The sequence below is a fragment of the Hyla sarda genome, chromosome 3, assembly GCF_029499605.1.
Source record: "Hyla sarda isolate aHylSar1 chromosome 3, aHylSar1.hap1, whole genome shotgun sequence".
In the NCBI taxonomy this organism is placed as follows: Eukaryota; Metazoa; Chordata; class Amphibia; order Anura; family Hylidae; genus Hyla; species Hyla sarda.
In genome coordinates this window covers 4,614,822-4,635,120 of record NC_079191.1, presented here as the reverse complement: position 1 = coordinate 4,635,120, position 20,299 = coordinate 4,614,822, and the positions used below count along the sequence as shown (strand labels likewise).

The window sequence follows — 20,299 nt, the reverse complement described above, 5'->3', positions numbered from 1 at the left end:
ACTCCGCCCTAAGACATCTTATCTACTATCCAAAGGATAGGGGATAAGATGCTTGATCGCGGGGGTCCCACCACTGGGGACCACCACATTCTTTCATGCAGCACCCTGCTATCATCAGCCTGCGGAGCAAATATCGCTCCGGGTCTGATTATTCACAATCCCCAGGCAGGAGTATTGTGACATCAAAGCTCTCCCCCCCCCCCCCCCCACCCCTTGCATAGAGGGGGGATAAGATGTCTTAGAGACAAAGTACCCCGTTAAGAACTGTGTAACTATGTAATTCCTAGATGTCTTTATGCAGGGCAGGCCACCTGTAATGGCAAGACAGTAAGTCAACAGTTATTTGTACGCCAGGGTGACCACCATATTCTGATCAATGTCCCCATGTGAGAATTTTCTTTCTCTTGCAAAGTCTTTCACCTGGACAAGTGCAATGGAGACCAGACACATGGGATTACCAGTGCTGAGGTTCTTCCATCTGATGGCTGGGTTGCAAGAATGGGAAAGAGCATCAGCCTTCACGTGTGTGTCTGCCAGACGGAAACGTAACAGGATGTTGAACCTTGCAAAGAAGACGGCCTGCTGGGCTTCTGGTCAGTGGTCCCCAGCCTCGTAGAAATGTCCCGTGAAGTGCCTGAGCTATCAGGTGCTGGTGACTTCAAAATCAGCTGTATATTTTGTTACAAAAATGTTTATTCCTCAGTGATGTATCCCATGTCACCGTAACATTGTACACGTCTCCTCACTATATATCAAGGTGGAATAAAATAAGAAGACTGACCATGGTCACTAAAGTTGGCAGCTAAAGACACCTGATCTTGCCTTATTATTGTTATTGTGAAGCAGTGCATGACATGCATTGTATACTGTGTATAACGTAATAGGTCACAATAGCCTTCTCCCCATCATCCTCCTATTGATCATATATATAAGTGGAGGAGCCGGATCCCTCATCGCCAGAACCAGAAGACCAGAAGACATGTCTCCAGTCACCAGCTCTCTGCTCCTCCTCATCCTCTGCTATGTGGGCTCCACCACAGGTAACCCCATCATTCCGACTACATCAGGAGAATCTACTAGGGATGGTGATAAGTGATCTGACTAGATAAAGAACATTGTTGGTGGTCGCAGTGATACCAAACATATTGTGACTGTGCAGAGAAACATCTCTGATTCAGTATCATCTTCTACCACTTCTCCTGTCCTTTATACTGGGGGTAATCTTCAGTATCTGCTTTTATTCTGTATATATATATATACACTGCACAGTATCACTTCTCCTGTCCTGTATACTGTGGGTAATCCTCGGTATCTGCTCTTATTCTGTATATATATACACTGCACAGTACCACTTCTCCTGTCCTGTATACTGGGGGTAATCTTCAGTATCTGCTTTTATTCTGTATATATATATATACACTGCACAATACCACTTCTCCTGTCCTGTATACTGTGGGTAATCCTCGGTATCTGCTCTTATTCTGTATATATATACACTGCACAGTACCACTTCTCCTGTCCTGTATACTGTGGGTAATCCTCGGTATCTGCTCTTATTCTGTATATATATACACTGCACAGTACCACTTCTCCTGTCATGTATACTGGGGGTAATCCTCAGTATCTGCTCTTAGGGGGACATGTATCAAAGATTTTACCCCTGTTTTGTGTGTATTTTTTTGCGCAAAATTTTGCGCAAGTGCTTGTTTTTTCCCATTTTTTTGCGCACGTTTTGGTAGAGCGTGTCCTCCAGATGTGGCTGAATCAGGGTACCTTGGAGAGACATCTATAGTACACGTGGATTTATTACCTGCGTTCTTTTCCTTTGCACCAAAAATTTTGACGCACGTGCGTCTTTTTCCCCATAAATATAAACCATCTATAACTGCACGTAGCGAAATCCTTTCTATTTCTGAAGGAAAGTTCTACTAAGGAACCACCAGAATGTTTTTACTTTCCTATCTCAATTCCTCCTTTGGTTGCTTTATATTGCTTTTTACTCCTTGGTTATTCCAAAGCACTTTTATAATAATTTGCATATAGAATATTTGTTTACAGTTCAGTTATTCATCAGATCACTTGTATATTGGTTTTGTTATTTTATGATCCAACAATTTAATACATTTACATAGGAAATGTTTGATATCTTACTTATCATTGAACAAGATCCGTCACATTATAATCGCTTTGTATCCACTTAACACTGTAGATCATTCTCCTTTTATTTTTAAAATTTAATGCTTTCCGTTATACTTTTCCCCAGCGCCCGGTAAAATGGCGGCTATCACTGATATCCAGCCATCTTACCATTTGACCATCTGGGCATGCTGGGAGTTGTAGTTTTGCAACATCTGGAGGGCCACAGTTTGGAGACCACTGTATAATGGTCTCCAATCTGTGCTCTTCCAGATGTTCCAAAATTACAAATCTCAGCATGCCCACTCTGTCGAGGCATGCTGGGAGTTGTAGTTCTGTAACATCTGGAAGACCACAGATTGGAGACCATTATACAGTGGTCTACAAACTGTGGACCTCCAGCTGTTGCAAAACTACAACTCCCAGCATGCCCAGACTGCCCAAGCATGCTGGGATTTGTAGTTTGTCAATATCTGACCCTTCAGATATTGCCGAAATACAACTTCCAGCATGCCTGGCCATGCTGGGAATTATAGTTTTGCAACAGCTGGAGGCACACTAGTTGGGAAACATTGTTCGTTTCCTAACTCTTTTTCCCAACCCGTGTGCCTCCAGCGGTGCCTCCAAACTATAACGCCCAGCATGCAGACCATTCATGCTGGGAATTGAAGTTGTGCAACAGCTGGAGGCACACTGGTTTGGAAACACTAAGTTAAGTAAAAAACTTTCAAGTGTTTTGCAACCAGTGTGCCTTCAGCTGTTGCATAACTACAACCCTCAGCATGCACGGACTGCCAAAGGGCATGCTGGGAGTTGTAGCAGTATGCCTCCAGCTGTTGCATAACTACATGTTCCAGCATGTCCTTCTGCTGTCACTGCATGCTGAGATTTGAAGTTTTTGCAACAGCTAAAGGCACACTGGTTGCGAAACACTGAGTCTGTTTCCGTGTTTCGCAACCAGTGTGCCTCCAGCTGTTGCAAAACTATAACTCCCAGCATGCACGGACAGCAAAAGGGCATGCTCTGAGTTGTAGTTTTGCAACAGCTGGATGTTCCCCCCCCCCCCCAATGTGAATGGACAGGGTACACTCACATGGGCGGAGGTTTACAGGGAGTGCTGCAAGATTGAGATGCAGCAAACTCGCTGTCAACCCCCGCCCGTGTGACTGTACCCTAAAAACACTACACTACACTACACTTAAATAAAATAAGTAAAAAACACTATATATACACATACCGCTACACAGCCCCCCTCCCCTCCCCAATAAATATGAACAACGTCTGGTAACGCACTGTTTCCAAAATGGAGCCTCCAGCTGTTGCAAAACAACAACTCCCAGTATTGCCGGACAGACATTGACTGTCCAGGCATGTTGGGAGTTTTGCCACAGCTGGAGGCACCCTGTTTGGGAAACACTGGCATAGAATACCCCTATGTCCACCCCTATGCAAAACCCTAATTTAGGCCTCAAATGCGCATGGCGCTCTCTCACTTCGGAGCCCTGTCGTATTTCAAGGCAAAATTTTAGGGTCACATATGGGGTATCGTCGTACTCGGAAGAAATTGCCTTACAGATTTTGGGGGACTTTTTCTCCTTTTACCCATTATGAAAAGGAACAGTTGAAGTCTACACCAGTATGTTAGTGTATAAAAATAAAATTATTTACACTGACATACAGGTATTGCGGCATACTTTACATTTTCACAAGAGGTAAATGGGAAAAAAGATCCCCATTTTTTGGGACACAATTTAGCCAGAGTACGGAGATACCACATATGTGGGCGCAAAGTGCTCTGCGGGCGCACAACAAGGCCCAGAAGGTAGAGGGCACCATGTACATTTGAGGTGATTTGCACAGGGGTGTCACAGATGTTAAATGAAGAATAAGGACATTGGTATAATTGATGTGTTATAATTGGGTGCAAAAAGTGGTATTATTGTGAGATTAAAACTCTACATAATGAAGAAAAAAAATTCTAAAACTAATAACGAGGACACAATTACTGTTTAGGTGCAGATACGCTGCAGACAAAGCTCCTACTAAATAGAGCTGCAGTGTAAATTTATGCTCTGAGGAGAATTCTAAATTTAAACGCAATTCAAGAAAGTAGCTGCACAAGAATGATAAATTTAACGCAGCTGCACCAAATTTAGACAACAGGCAGAGGGGGTAAAAAACTTCTATTATACACTGGAAATGATACATGTCCCCCTTATTCTGTATATATACACTGCACAGTACCACTTCTGTCCTGTATACTGGGTGTAATCTTCAGTATCTGCTCTTATTCTGTATATATATATACACTGCACAGTACCACTTCTCCTGTCCTGTATACTGGGTGTAATCATATCTGCTCTTATTCTGTGTATATATATATATATATATATATATATATATATATATACATATACATATATATATATATATATATATATACATACACACTGCACAGTACCACTTCTCCTGTCCGGTATACTGGTGGTAATCCTCAGTATCTGATCTTATTCTGTATATATACATATATATATATATATATATATATATATATATATATATATATATATATATATTGCACAGTACCACTTCTCCTGTCCTGTATACTGGGTGTAATCATATCTGCTCTTATTCTGTGTATATATATATATATGGTTCCCGGAGTAGGCCGGCGGGGACAGAGGACGCACAGCGACCGGCCTGTTCGGAGGGGGTAAGGAGATCTGGTGGGGGAAGCAGCAATGTTTCACCCGCCCCCCCTCCCTGTGAAGACATGGATGTGAAGGATTGGGGGGTGCGGAGACCCCAGGAGCCTGTGATTGACTTTACCTCGCTTATTTTCTGCAAGCATTTAAAACTAATGGCAAAGAGCTCAGCAGGTTGCGTGCAGAGCTGAGATGCGCTCGAGTGCGGGCAAACACTGCGACCGGAAATAAGCGCACAGAAGCGGCATTTGCCCCGGACAAGGACCACCAGCCTCAGCGCCAGGACCCCGGAGGAGCTCGGAGGAGGAGAGCAGTGACTCCGGGGGGAGACTGATGGGGGTCATCAGGGAGATGGAGTCTCCGGTACGGTTGGAGCGTTTCACGTTCAGAGAAGACCCTGTACCGAATGAGGGAGAGAGGAGGAGGAGGAGGAGAAGGAATGACCAGAAGGGGGGTGAGTCGGTATCATTTTCCTATGTCCCCCTTTCCCCAGCTCCATCTAGTCAGGGCCCTGCGGTGGGTTCTGTGCAGGGTAAGAGCAGTGGGCAGAGTATGGAGGTCCCTACGGGAAAGTCATGTGACACTGTTTCAGCTTGTAGTAGCGGTAAGAGTTTTGGGGCGACTTCGGCTGTGAAACCGGACATGTCTGGTGAGGTCAGCAGCCCAGCGGGAGGCTGCTTTTCTTTGGCACCGGGAAAGGGCAAGGCAGGCAGTGGTACAGGTTTGGTCCCGGTGCTGGAGATGAGGAGCGAGGGCGGAGATAAGCGGCGCCACCAGGCACTTGGTGGTAAAGTAGGCTCCGCGGTGGAGTCTGCGGCTGGAGTGGTGTCTGCTGTCGGGGTGTCACCTGCAGAGGCTTCTCGTGGGGGAACCTCATCTGCGGTTGGGGCAGGTGGCACCTCAGCAGGGATAATAAAACCGGCCAAGGCTGGACTGGCAATGGCGGCTGCTAAAGCAGTGGAGAACATTAAAGGGACTGTCCTCAAACCCATGGGGACTGGAGGGTCTATGGACAAAATAGGAACTGTTTCTGCAGCTAGACGGCCTCCTGTCCCAAAGGACTTTCCTGTGACCAGTGAGGTGGATGGGGTTCCTGACCAGTCAGAGTCTATTATTGGGGCGGAGCAAGACTGGTCAGGAGCACCCGATGAAGCTGAGGTCACATGTGTACATAATGTAAATACTGTAAATAATGTACATATGGGGGGTCTGTCTGTGGGGTCTGGTCCAGGACTGAATGGAGGTGTGAATGGGGTAGAGGGAGTGAGGGAGGATGGGAATGATGATGACAGGATGGATGGAGGGGATGTGAGTGTGAGAGGGGGGGAGAGTATGGTTTCTGTAGAGAGTGATGTTGTTCCACCTGAACCCCCAGCAGCAGTGCCCACTAGGAGTTATGCCAGCGTTGCTGCCGGTGCAAGTAGGCCTCATGGGATTCCTGCACCTTCTGGTCCTGGCCATAGTGACCTTCAGAGACGCTTTCTGGAGGCCTTGCGGAGGGGGGGATAAATCTATCACTGTGGAGTGTAGAGAGGTAGAACTGTCCTTTTGCATAGAGAGGCATGGCCTTGGGGCCTTCCGAGAGCAAAGGAGAGGAGTCATGGTCACTCCCCACAGCCGGGTCTGGGGTCACCAGGAGGAATGTGGTCTGTCTTAGGTGGAAGGGCAGTGATACCTGTCCAAACAGGACAAAAGGAGTTGAGCTCCTCCTCAAGATGGATTTCAGGGCAGGTGACATCTTTGTCCTGATACATCCTCATGGTACCCCATTTTTCGAAGTCAGCTTCGTCCGGGCTGAAGGGCTCGAGCTCTTTTGGTTTCGGTACAAACTGGCAAAGATAGCACCCGAGTGGCGAGACTTTGCTGTCCAGGCAATTTCTCGCCAGAATAACATCAAGAAAGTGACGGTATTAACGTGTAACAAATCTCTTTCTTGCATAGACATCATGACCTGGATTGGGCGTTATGGAGAGGTGGTCAGCATTCCCCAGAAGAACAGGGATGAATTCGGTATGTGGTCAGGGGCCTGGACCTTCATGGTCAAGTTGAAGGTTTCGGGTAATTCTGTCACCCACATTCCCTCCTCCACTTTTCTGGGGAGGGACAGGATCCTGGTTTTCTACCAGGGACAACCGAAGGTCTGCCATAGGTGCAGTGACCCGAAACACTTCAGTGCACAATGTGGGGTCCAGAAGTGCGCGTTGTGTGGAGGGTTAGGACATCTCGCCGCAACCTGTGGGGACATTCGTTGTCATCTGTGTGGGGGACCTCGGTCACTCCTTCAGCCGCTGTTCGGTCTCTTTTGCCAATGCGGTGGAATCCCCAGCTGGGGTTAGCAGAGATGCTGACTCCACTGGGGAGGGTACCGGCGGAGGCGGGGAGACTACGGGTCCAAGGAAGAAAAGAATGACACCTTCTAGGCTGAGGCGTTTGGAGGCACGCCAAAGGGAAAGGGAAGGGGCTCCTCAGGTGGCAGCTGAGGTACCTGACCCTGAGATGGTGGATTCTGCTGAAGATCTGAGCGATGGTGGGCTGGAGGAGGAGGCCAGGAGACTGGATAGAGAGGAGGAGGATAAGAGGGCCATCACTGCTACCTCCTCTCCAGGAGAGAGTATGGATGAGGAGAGCAAAGAGTGGCTAAAGAATAAGAGAAAATCGGGTGCCAGGAAAAAGAGGAGTAAGAGAAGCAAGGAGAAAGAGTCCCCTTCTTTGGAGTGGGATCATTTAGTCCCCCTCACCCTTGTCCAGGTACCAGCGGAAGGATCTACCGCCTCCCCTCTGGTAGATAGCCCTAACCGGTACCAAGTCCTCAGGGATAACATCTCTTCCTCTGATGAGGAGGCCGGGGACGAGGTGCCGGTGTCTGAAGTGAGGCCTTCTGGGAGCGTCAAGTCCTCCTCTCTGGTAACGGGGAGGGAGGCTGTCCCAGGACCAGGTGGGGTGCAGGAGGTGACCTCTGGAAAAGAGGGAAACTCTGCAAATTCTGTAAATATGGATATGTCTCTGTGCTTAAAAAGGGGTAAAGTGGGTAATTCTGATGATGACACTAAGGAAAAGGGAGGGTGAGGGAAATAGAGGGCTGTCTAGCTTGATCACACATGATGGCGGCACCCTCCCCGTTGACGCTGGCGAGTATTAATGTCGCCAGCAGAAAGTCAGATGCGGCAAGATTTGCAGCCTTTGATTTTCTCGGCCGAATTGAGGCCGACATTTTATTTTTGCAGGAGACCAGGTTGACCGATCTAACCGCTATCCATAAGGCAAAGCGTGAGTGGCGCCACGGGCCCTCTCACTGGTCTCTTGCGGCCCAGCCGTATAGCGGGGTGGCGGTTCTTTTTAAAACCGCTCAGGTAGAATGCAGACGTGTTATCGAGCTAGAAATGGGGAGATGTCTGGTATTAGACGTCCTCATGAAGGGACAAGAGCTCCGGCTTATAAACATCCATGGTCCACAGTCTAGGTGGGACCAGAAAAGTCTCTTTATGAGGATTAAGCCCCTACTTTTTACTAGCCGGCAGGTCATCTTTGGAGGAGACTTTAATACTGTCACAAGGTCTGGTGATAGGGGAGGCTCCAGGGATCGGCTAGATTATGATAGCGTCGCCTTGAATAGAATAGCTAGTGAGTCTCGCCTTGTGGCTGTCCACATCCGGCACACCCCAGGTCACAGTGGGTTCACTTACTTTAGAGGTAGAGAGATCAGGTCTAGGATAGATAGTTTTTTTTTTGAAGGAGGAGTCTGTCTCTTCACCTTTACAGGTTGTTGAGGTGGAGTTCTCCGACCACTGTTTGATTATGTTCTCTTTGAATGTTTCAGAGACCCCCAGGATGGGAAGGGGATTGTGGAAGCTGAATTTGTCCCTCCTGGAAGTCAAGGAGATAAGACGATCCTGTGAGGAGTTTCTTCAGAGCCAGGTACCATTACTGGACTTATGCAGCACTAAGTCAGAGTGGTGGGAGATGTTCAAAAAACGGGCTGCGAGATTCTTCCGCCATACCGCGAACCTTAGGAGTCTGAATAGGGATCGTCTCTATCAGGAACTAAGGAGGAAACTCGAGGTTCTGGTCTCGACTGGAGGTGACCGAGAGGAAATCTCCAGAGTGAAATCTTTGCTAAAGAAGTGCCAGTATGATAGACACACATCTTTGGTTTTTGAAAGGGATTTCGGGAAGTACCGCTCGCCCGACCCTTTCCGGAGCTGTAAGGTGTCAGTGGATTGTTAGATTGTGACCGGCCTGGTTGATAGTACAGGATCTCTGAACAAGTCCAGATCGGGGATCCTAGAGGTCATCAGAGCCTTTTACTCGCACCTCTTTGGGAAGAGGGATCTAGATCGAGGCAAGATGGCGGCTTTCCTGGCTGATGCCATTCCTCAGTCAGGAGTAGACCCCTCTCTTAATGTTTTGACAGAGAAGATCAGAGAAGAGGAAGTTAAGCTGGCGATTGAGAGGCTTGCCCTCAAAAAGTTGCCAGGGCCGGATGGCTTAACACCCGAGTTTTATAAGACCTTTAAGGACATCTTGGTTCCCCTCTTGACTGAGGTAAGAAATGAGTGTCTATCCTCGGGCACTCTGCCAAGGTCAATGAGGAGGTCGGCTCTGATCATCCTGTCAAAGGGTAAAGACAAAAGTGCTATTCAACAGGTTGGTGAAATTTGCACCCCAGCTCCTTTCGGGGTCCCAGCACTGCTCTGTTCCAGGTCTTGGCACTTTTAGTGCGGTGCTGGGTGTCCGCGAAGCCGTGGAGCAGGGTCGGGCTGGTCACTGGAAGGGGTTTCTGCTGTCCTTGGACCAAGCAAAGGCTTTTGATCGAGTTGATCACGAGTATCTCTGGTCCACTCTTTTGAAATACGGTCTGCCGGGGGGGTTTGTGGATTGGCTGAGAACATTGTACGCAGGGGCTGAGACTTTTCCATTGGTAAACGGTTGGGTGGGCCGCCCTTTCGGGGTGGAGTCTGGTGTGCGTCAAGGCTGTCCGTTAAGCCCTTTGCTTTATGTGTTCGCGATCGACCCCTTCCTTCGAAGGCTAGATCGCAGACCATTGGCGGGGGTGAGGATTGACCCGGCGGTGCCGGATTCGGCCTTAAGGGTAGTGGCATACGCTGATGACGTCTCCATTTTTGTCTCTTCGCAAGGAGAAGCGGAATGGGTGATGTCGGAGGTGGATTGCTACTCGGAGGCATCCGGGTCTAAGATCAACCGGGAAAAGTGCAAAAGTCTTTGGTTGGGAGGTGGAGACCCTGAGTTCTGTCTCCCGGACACCCTCCCTGTGCCCCAGGAATCTGCAAAAATTCTGGGCATCGAATTTGGTTCCGGGGATTACCCCACACGAAATTGGGAAAGCAGACTGGAAGATGTCTCCAAGAGAGTGTAACAGTGGAAAGGTTGCTCTTTGACCTTTAGGGAAAGGGTTTTCTTGATCAGGTCTTTCTTGCTCCCGTTGTTAATCTATCTGGGCAGTGTCAGCCTTTTGCCAGAACCCCTCTGGAGACGGGTCTACAGTCTGTTCTTCCTAATGTTGTGGGGGAATAGACTGAATAGACTAGTTAAGAGGGAGGTGACTTACCACACGAGGAGACTAGGCGGGTTGGGTATGGTCAACCCGGTGGTATTTCTAGTGAATTCCTTTTTAAAGACCAATATATCGAACCTCTGGACAGAGAGGGCTCCTCCGTGGGTAGTCTCTTGCAGGAGATGGTTTCAGCCTTTCTTCCAGGAATGGGAGAGAGGCGGTCAAGTGAAGGATCTTTGCACGTCACACGGGCATCTCCAGACTTATGTTGCATTGGTTCTGAAGGTCATCAGGAGGTGGAGGCGGGGGATGTGGGAGGTAAGAACTCTGCCGAGGAAAATCCTCGATAACAGGGTTTTGCTGAGCCATTTCCAGAAACCACTGGCCCTCAAGGATTGCCCAGGTCAGGATCAAGGGATTGGGTTGGCTCTTTTAAATTCCCCTAGGATCCCCTTGAGGTTATTGTTATGGTGTAGGGACTGTATATATGTATAGGAGTTGTATATATACAGGGACTGTATATATGTATAAGGGTTGTATATATGTATAGGTGTTGTATATTGTATAAGGGTTGTATATATGTATAGGGGTTGTATATATGTATAGGAGTATTAAGCGTATTATGAATAAGGTTATAATATTTGATTTATATTTTGTGTATATTTTTGTGTAGGTTATAGGGAAGGTGGGGGATATTATGAGTAAATTCTTATTTTGTTCTTGATTATTGTTTTTGTGTGTGTATTATACTATTTAAAAAAAATGTTGTATAGGTATATGTTCTGTGTGTGTGTATAGGTATGTGATGTGTATATAGGTTGTGGTGTATATAGTTATATAGGTTTGTGGTGTATATAGTTATATAGGTTTGTGGTGTGTGTATATAGGTATGAAGTGTGTATATAGGTATGTAGTGTGAGTTGTCCTGGACCAGAAGGGATTTTGTTTATTATTATTTGTTATGTGTTAGGTTTATTTATGTTCATTTGATTATCATTGTTATGGATGTTGTGTTGGTTTATGTTTTGTACTTTATATAAAATAAAAGAGTTCCTCAGTATCTGCTCTTATACTGTATATATATATATATATATATATATATATATATATATATATATATATCTATATATACTGCACAGTACTACTTCTCCTGTCCTGTATGCTGGGTGTAAATCCGGCCAGGGATGGGACAGTCACCCAAGTCTGACTAATGTATCTAGTCCTTGTCAGCTTTGGGACTGGGGTTGGTCCCTGGAGGCTGGAATCAGTCTCCTCTCAAGATGAAATATCAGCAAGTAAATTTATGCAGGATCCCGCAGTCCTCCCCTCTCTCGCCACAGGCAGCCATAAAAAGTATGTGGAGAATATAACATACATCATGTAATGACCTATGTACATGTGTACATAGCCCTTGGTACAGTCTACACACCAAAACGGTACTATGAATACTGGAACACAAGAAACGCCATTTAAGTGTGAAACTTGCAATAGTTAGGACTGTGGATAATGTTTAGTCCAGCTGCACTATCTAGACTCGCAGTCAGCTCTGGTATTCAACTTCCATGCGTACGTTATTTCGTAGAAACAGTTGGTTTTGACAGCGTCAATAATGTCAGCAGTAGCCGGTACAGATGGAGTCTTCCACCTTATCTGTTCATTTAATTAATGGTAAATCTTATAGATTTTTCCAACACATTCTGGATATGCTTATACAATATCCGATGGATCTGATTTTTTTTTAAGTGTATCTAAACTGAGTGATCATTTATAGAGAATTTGTATGATTCTGTTCTATTTATTTCTGTATTGTTCTTTTGGCTGCGTTTGTTATCTATTGGACAATTCTGTTTTGTGAAAAAAAATTCTCAAAAAATTCAATAAAAATGATTTGAACCTCTTGTCAAACTCTTTAACTGCAGCAAAACCGGGAACCTGTCCGATTCCAAAAACAAAATGTGCGATGCCACTTATAAAAGGATCATGTAAATTTGACAAGGACTGTAATGGACAACTGAAATGCTGCGCCCCGGAGTGTAAACCGAAATGCATGAGGCCAGGTGAGTCAATGACCACCCATCTCTACAAGTCATAGGGCTCGGTATGGGACAAGAGATGGCACCGGGTGTATGAGATACTTGGAGTTGAGATCGTATGGGGGTAAGGATGGGACCTCACAGGAAGACGTAAAAGGGAACCTGTCATGAGATATTACCTTATATAATACATGGCAACACGATATATTTGGTAAAATCCTCTTCCTCACCATCCCTGAGGGATGTTCCTATTGGGACGGTGAGAAGGATGGTTAGAAAGTCTCCTCTGCCAGCCCCGTATGTAGTCCCCTAGGTGGGGGAGCTGTACTCTACACCTAGTCCCGTATAGTTTGGCTGTAATCACACTCATTCAGCGTGATTGACAGCTCTGCCACGGCCAATGTCAACGCTCTGCCCTGGAGATGAGAGCTGTCAATAAAGTTGAGAGGGCGTGGTTACATCAGGAGAAGACAGGACTAGGTAAGTATAGCTCCTCACCCAGGGATCTACTTACAGAGCCAGAAGGGTACACTTTCTTACTTCATATCCTCACTATCCCTGCAGGAACATCTCTGAAGACAGGATCCCTTTAAAGGGGTACCCCGACAAAAAACATCTTATTCCCTATCTGAAGGATAGGGGATAAGATGCCTGATCGTGTGGGTCCCGCTGCTGGGGACCCCCGTGATCTCCAGCGTCGTAGCCCGGTCATCCGTGCATCAAGCAAACTCTGCTCTGTGCCAGATGACTGGTGATTACAGCCGCCATGCCCCCTCCATTCATAGACATGAATGGGGGCGTGGTGTGATTTCCCAAACACAGAAGCTCAAAGCTTCTGTGTTCCGGATGCCGACGCTGTCGGTCCGGAGATCACAGGGTTTCCCAGCGGCAGGACCCCCGCGATCAGACATCTTAAACCTTATCCTTTGGATAGGGGACAAGATATTTTTTGGCAGAGCATCCCTTTTAATATAATATTTTTAATCATTTCCCATTAGCAGCTCAGATCCTTCTAATTGAAAAGCCCTTCACATGGGCTGGTGAAACAACCTGTAAACTTTACTTATCTTTTACAATTCCAGAAAGATTTGGGAATACAATTTTAAATAGTAGAGTTCTGGAGTACAGAGGAATACAAATAGTAGAGAGTCTGGAGAACTAGATTTGGGCACTGTCTCTTGAACTAGTGTTTTAGTAGAAGCTTAGTTACAATGTAATTCTTTTAGTAGGTATATGTGAAAATGTCTTCTGGAAATATGTCTGCAATATAGGACTTCACTTCACTCACTCTTTTGGCGATATTCTACGACACAACACTCAGAAAGGGTTGTCCATGGAAGTCCCCCTGACTTTGCAGACAGGCAGGCACTGGTCCGACCATAGGCCCGAAACAGAGCAGCAATTTACAGAAAGGCCCTTATGCAACTTCTCCTTTATGGAAAACACTTTCCTCTTGGAGGACAATGTAGAAATGTATCCTTGCAGTGTGGACTGTAACTAGTAGGGGTGTGAATCGGCAAGAATTTGGCAATACGATACGTATCGCGATACACATATGACCATACTATATATCCCGATATATCCCGATTCTGTTTACGAGATGATATATTGCGATATATCCCGATGCTGTCTCAAAAACAATGTCTTTTACACTTTTATTAAAACATTTTTTTTATACACTTTATTAGACTTTTAGGAGGAATCATTAGATTCCTCAGACAGATAAATAGAGTTCTATTGAACTCCATTGATCCAGCCAAGCTCTATCAATGACAGAGCCACGGGAATGCAGGAAGCAGAGGTAAGCCCTCCGGCTACCTCTATAGTGGATCGTCTGCCCACAATCGTGCTGCGAGGGGGGGATCCACCCCACTAGCCCACCAGGGAGCATTCACAGATCCTTTTAGATGCCGCTGACAGCTTTGACAGCGGCGATCTAAAGGGTTAATAGCCAGCCGTGGCGATCGCTGCATTAGCGGCGGCCCCCGGCTACTGAAATCAGCCGGGGGCTGCAGAGTATGGAGCGGCCAGAAGTCCGGAGCCCGCTCCATACAGACTGCAGAGCGCCACATGCTGGCTATTAGTGGTGGTCGCAGAGTACGGAGCGGGCACAAGTCGGGAGCCCGCTCCATACACCCAGAGCCCCGCCACGCTTATCAGGTCTGGTCCTGCTTGCACGAGCCAGAAAAATTCACCTGCCTGGTGCCCAGAACTGCCTGTCCCGGGCGTCAGGAGATACGAATTCCACATACCTAAAAAGGATCGATTCAAAAATATTTTGAATTGATACCGTATCACCAAATAAAAAAAACGCGAAAATCGAGTGAATCGATTTTTTTCTTACACCCCTAGTAACTAGACCTAAGAATAGCGCCTGAAGGTACAAATATGGCCTATATGGAGGAAGACCTAGCTGACAGGAGCTAGCTGAAGCATGCGTGACTGGTAAAGGCCAAGTCCTCAACCAACTAGAACAAGTTTAAATCCACCTCTTTCCCCAGAAGGGAAGGGTTGGACTTGGGACTGGCTGACATTGACATATGTAATATGATCAAAGATCCGTCTTCAAATGAGCAAGACATGTAATAGGTGATGCGCGGCGAACCGCTGATAGCTGCAAAGGGCCACACGTATGATTTACTTATCGGGCCCCCCCTCGAGACATCTGGTAGGCTCTGTACATGACATCTATGGGATCACATTCGTTTTTAGGATGGCTTGGGCTGCTAATAGGCTCCTTGAAGCAATGGAATAATTTTTTCACCTGCTCCCTGTAATGTCATTCTCTTTCTCGTGTTTTGTTTCTCTACATGCAGAGAAACCTGGGAAGTGTCCTATAGTGTATACACTTGTAAAATGTTCTACTCCTGCTCCTAAGCCGAAGTGCAACTATGACTATGACTGTCCTAAGGCTAAGAAGTGCTGTAATTACGCCTGTCAGGTGCAGTGCGTCGATCCTGTAAGTACTGCAACCAATCACACTGGAGGGATAAATAATTGTCAGGTTTTCATGTTCCATCACTAGTTTTATCCATCATGTGAGAAGATCTATATAGAGCAGCTCTCCCTCCCTCTCTCCCAACAGGAGGTCCCAGCACCATCTAATCCCATCACTCAATACAACCAATCATCTTCTTGTAACCATCACATCCATCCAATCAGCTGCTTGTAACCATCACATCCATCCAATCAGCTGCTTGTAACCATCACATCCATCCAATCAGCTGCTTGTTACCATACATCTATCCAATCACCTGCTTGTAACATCACATCCATACAATCACCTGCTTGTAACCATCACATTCATCCAGTCACCTGCTTGTAACCATCACATCCATACAATCACCTGCTTGTAACATCACATCCATACAATCACCTGCTTGTAACCATCACATTCATCCAATCACCTGCTTGTAACCATCACATCCATACAATCACCTGCTTGTAACCATCACATCCATACAATCACCTGCTTGTAACATCACATCCATACAATCACCTGCTTGTAACATCACATCCATACAATCACCTGCTTGTAACCATCACATTCATCCAGTCACCTGCTTGTAACCATCACATCCATACAATCACCTGCTTGTAACCATCACATTCATCCAATCACCTGCTTGTAACCATCACATCCATACAATCACCTGCTTGTAACATCACATCCATACAATCACCTGCTTGTAACCATCACATTCATCCAGTCACCTGCTTGTAACCATCATATCCATACAATCACCTGCTTGTAACCATCACATCCATACAATCACCTGCTTGTAACATCACATCCATACAATCACCTGCTTGTAACATCACATCCATACAATCACCTGCTTGTAACCATCACATTCATCCAATCACCTGCTTGTAACCATCACATCCATACAATCACCTGCTTGTAACATCACATCCATACAATCCCCTGCTTGTAACCATCACATCCATACAATCACCTGCTTGTAACATCACATCCATACAATCCCCTGCTTGTAACCCTCACATCCATCCAATCCCCTGCTTGTAACATCACATCCATACAATCCCCTGCTTGTAACCATCACATTCATCCAATCCCCTGCTTGTAACCATCACATTCATCCAATCACCTGCTTGTAACCATCACATTCATCCAATCACCTGCTTGTAACCATCACATTCATCCAATCCCCTGCTTGTAACCATCACATCCATCCAATCCCCTGCTTGTAACCATCATATTCATCCAATCACCTGTTTGCAACCATCACATTCATCCAATCAGCTGCTTGTAACCATCACATCCATCCAATCAGCTGCTTGTGACCATCACATCCATTCAATCAGACATTTCCAAGTAAACCCGTTTAGCCAAAATCAAAGACAATTATTTATACAATATCTATATGCTTGAGCCAACATGAAGGTAATTGGAGAACTCACCAACTGAGGATTCTGTTTTGTTTCATTTAATCCTAACACATACAGACAGTGGGCAGGTAGTGCAGGGAGGTGAGCGGAAGACTGCAGACTACGGGGAGGTGAAGGGCAGGCTGCAAGGAGACAAGGGCAGGTTGCGGGGAGACGAGGGGCAGGCTGCGACGAGGCAAAAGGCAGGCTGTAGGTAGGCGAGCGGTCGACTGTGGGGAGGTGAGGTGCTGACTGCGGAGGGCACTCACCAGTCAACTCTCTGAGGCAGATTTATCAAAACCTGTGTAGGGGAAGAGTGGTGCAGTTGCCCATAGCAACCAATCAGATTGCTTCTTTCATTTTTAAAGAGACCAGTAAAAATAAAAGAAGCAATCTGATTGGTTGCCATGGGCAACTGCACCACTCTTCCTCTACACAGGTTTTGATAAATCCCCCCCTCTGTCTTTCACCTGGACATTCATTAGAGTCTCAGGCATTATTAAATGTTTTTTTATGATCTTAGGAGAGCATCAAAGGGGTACTCCACCACTAGACATCTTAGCCGCTATCCAAAGGTTGTATGATCACAGGGTATCCGGTTGCTGGTCATCACACCCCTCCATTTATGTCTATGAAGAGTAGCGTGATGGCTGTGGTCACTCGTAATCCGGCACGGAGCTGAGTTCACTCCAAGCATTCAGATTACGGGGTGCCAGTCCGGAGTTCGCAGGGGGTCCCAGCAGCCATATCCCCGCAATCAGACATCTTATCCCCTATCCTTTTGCTAGGGGATAAGATGTGTAGGGGAAGAGTACAACTTTAAGAGTTGAAAACATGTACATACAGATGGATGATCAATTTGAAAAGGTGACCAAATAGATGGTTCTGTGTAAGGTGAAACAATGTCCATAGTAAATTTGCTAAATTCACTATACTTGATATTTACTCATTAGGAAAACATCAGGAAAATATCAGAAAATTACATTGGCAGAGGGGTGGAGGAGAAATATTATTTTGATCACTGACTGAGAGTTTGACGGCCGTTCTTGATGGGGCCCAATGGCTACCAGTTCCCTGGGGGAATGCTTTATGTGCTGCACCTCCTGAAAAGAAAATGCTGAAGCCCGGGTTACACCTGTCTATTATCTATCTCATATCTATCTATCTGAGCGCAGGAGATAAAGTACAGCACTTCATGGAGGAAGTCTAAGCGGTCAGGCCCACCGCTATCAGACACGTATCCTCTATCCATAAGTTTTAAAATAGTTGAGTACCCCATTCAAATTATGCCCCAGCCCCCCCCCCTGTAAAAAATTCCTGCGGACACCCATGAGCTCAGGTTTGTGAATGCAGCCATTGTGCTTTTCAGACCACTATATAATTGGTATCACTGGAAATTTCAAAAACATAATATTCAGACCCAAATGTCACAGATTGTGTAGATCCAGGTCACATTGATTAGAATCATTTTGCTGGTGACAACTGGTGAGTGCTCCCTTTACCTTCTTTGTTGTGAACTTGTACGGGGACAGTGATATCTTATAAATCACGAATGTGATGTGACCATGGTAGGTTCACTAAGCTGTGCGTCTACTACTGGTGGAGAACTAGATATTTATATCACAACATCCTGTTTTCCAGGTATAACCAAAGCCCTGAACATCGGCCATGAGCACCAAGGAGGATCCATAGTCCGCTCCAGTGTCCTATATAATTCTGTATTTACAGCCGTGTTTACACTATCTAATAAAAGGATCATCCTCATCATTGTCCTGTGACTCTTATTCTACAGCTTTATAAAAAATAACATAAAATACACATGTTTAGTATGTCCCCGAGTCTCTGTCATACATCACACACAACGTGATGACCAGGAGTCTGTGATGAAGACCAGCAGCAGAGGACACTGTAGATCAGGGGTAGGCAACCTTTTGGTAGTGCTAGGCCCAAATTGTTTTCAAAGTCGCTTTGTGTGTCGGCAATATGGGTGTGGCTTGTTGTGGGTGTGGCTTGTCACAGGGTGTTTTTTTTCCAGAATTGTCCTTACATATTGTTCTCCCTGTGAGTACCTTACAGTGAGAACAACCATTTTAACTCAGACATGTATACTACAGACCCCCCCCCCCCTACATAATACAGTCCTCAGAGTCAACCCCACCATAATACAGACCTCAGAATCACCACCATAATACAGACCCCAGAATCACCACCCGCCATAATACAGACCCCAGAATCACCACCCACCATAATACAGACCCCAGAATCACCACCCGCCATAATACAGACCCCAGAATCACCACCCACCATAATACAGACCCAGATATCACCACTATAATACAGACCCCAGAATCACCACCCACCATAATACAGACCTCAGAATCACCACCATAATACAGACCCCAGAATCACCACCATAATACAGACCCCAGAATCACCACCCACCATAATAAAGACCCCAGAATCACCACCCACCATAATACAGACCCCAGAATCACCACCATAATACAGACCCCAGAATCACCACCCACCATAATACAGACCCCAGAATCACCACCCACCATAATACAGACCCCAGAATCACCACCCACCGTAATACAGACCCCAGAATCACCACCCACCGTAATACAGACCCCAGAATCACCACCCACCATAATACAGACCCCAGAATCACCACCCACCATAATACAGACCCCAGAATCACCACCCACCATAATACAGACCCCAGAATCAGACCCCACCATAATACAGACCCCAGAATCACCACCCACCATAATACAGACCCCAGAATAACACACCACCATAATACAGACCCCAGAATCATCACCATAATACAGACCCCAGAATCCCCACCCACCATAATACAGACCCCAGAATCACCACCCACCATAATACAGACCCCAGAATAACCACCCACCATAATACAGACCCCAGAATCATCACCATAATACAGACCCCAGAATCCCCACCCACCATAATACAGACCCCAGAATAACCACCCACCATAATACAGACCCCAGAATCATCACCATAATACAGACCCCAGAATCCCCACCCACTATAATACAGACCCCAGAATCACCACCCACCATAATACAGACCCTAGAATCACCACCCACCATAATACAGACCCCAGAATCTCCACCTGTCTTAATACAGACCCCAGAATCCCCACCCGCCATAATACAGACCCCAGAATCCCCACCCACCATAATACAGACCTCAGAATCACCCCCACCCACCATAATACAGACCCCAGAATCACCACCCACCATAATACAGACCCCAGAATCACCCCCACCATAATACAGACCCCAGAATCCCCACCCGCCATAATACAGACCCCAGAATCCCCACCCACCATAATACAGACCTCAGAATCACCCCCACCCACCATAATACAGACCCCAGAATCACCACCCACCATAATACAGACCCCAGAATCACCCCCACCATAATACAGACCCCAGAATCATGACCCACCATAATACAGACCCCAGAATAACACACCACCATAATACAGA

General features: G+C 46.2%; 2 protein-coding genes across 5 annotated transcripts in view; one reads left to right on the top strand and one right to left on the bottom strand.

Annotated features, from left to right (window-relative positions):
- Positions 1-20,299, bottom strand: part of LOC130361114 (whey acidic protein-like) — a 296,171-nt gene that overhangs the window by 231,947 nt on the left and 43,925 nt on the right. The gene's annotated exons all lie outside the window — the stretch shown is intronic.
- Positions 985-18,539, top strand: LOC130361117 (caltrin-like protein 2). The gene is made up of 4 exons (XM_056563698.1): positions 985-1,040; positions 12,273-12,410; positions 15,203-15,345; positions 18,420-18,539. The coding sequence occupies exons 2-4, from the start codon at positions 12,314-12,316 to the stop codon at positions 18,423-18,425; spliced, it is 246 nt and encodes an 81-aa protein (XP_056419673.1). The 5' UTR covers positions 985-1,040; positions 12,273-12,313; the 3' UTR covers positions 18,426-18,539.

Excerpts from the sequence above, each read along its gene's own strand:
- LOC130361117 (XM_056563698.1), top strand. The coding sequence starts at position 12,314 with ATGCCACTTATAAAAGGATCATGTAAATTTGACAAGGACTGTAATGGA. Across the intron at positions 12,411-15,202 it reads ACCGAAATGCATGAGGCCAG|AGAAACCTGGGAAGTGTCCT; the intron begins GTGAGTCAATGA and ends CTCTACATGCAG.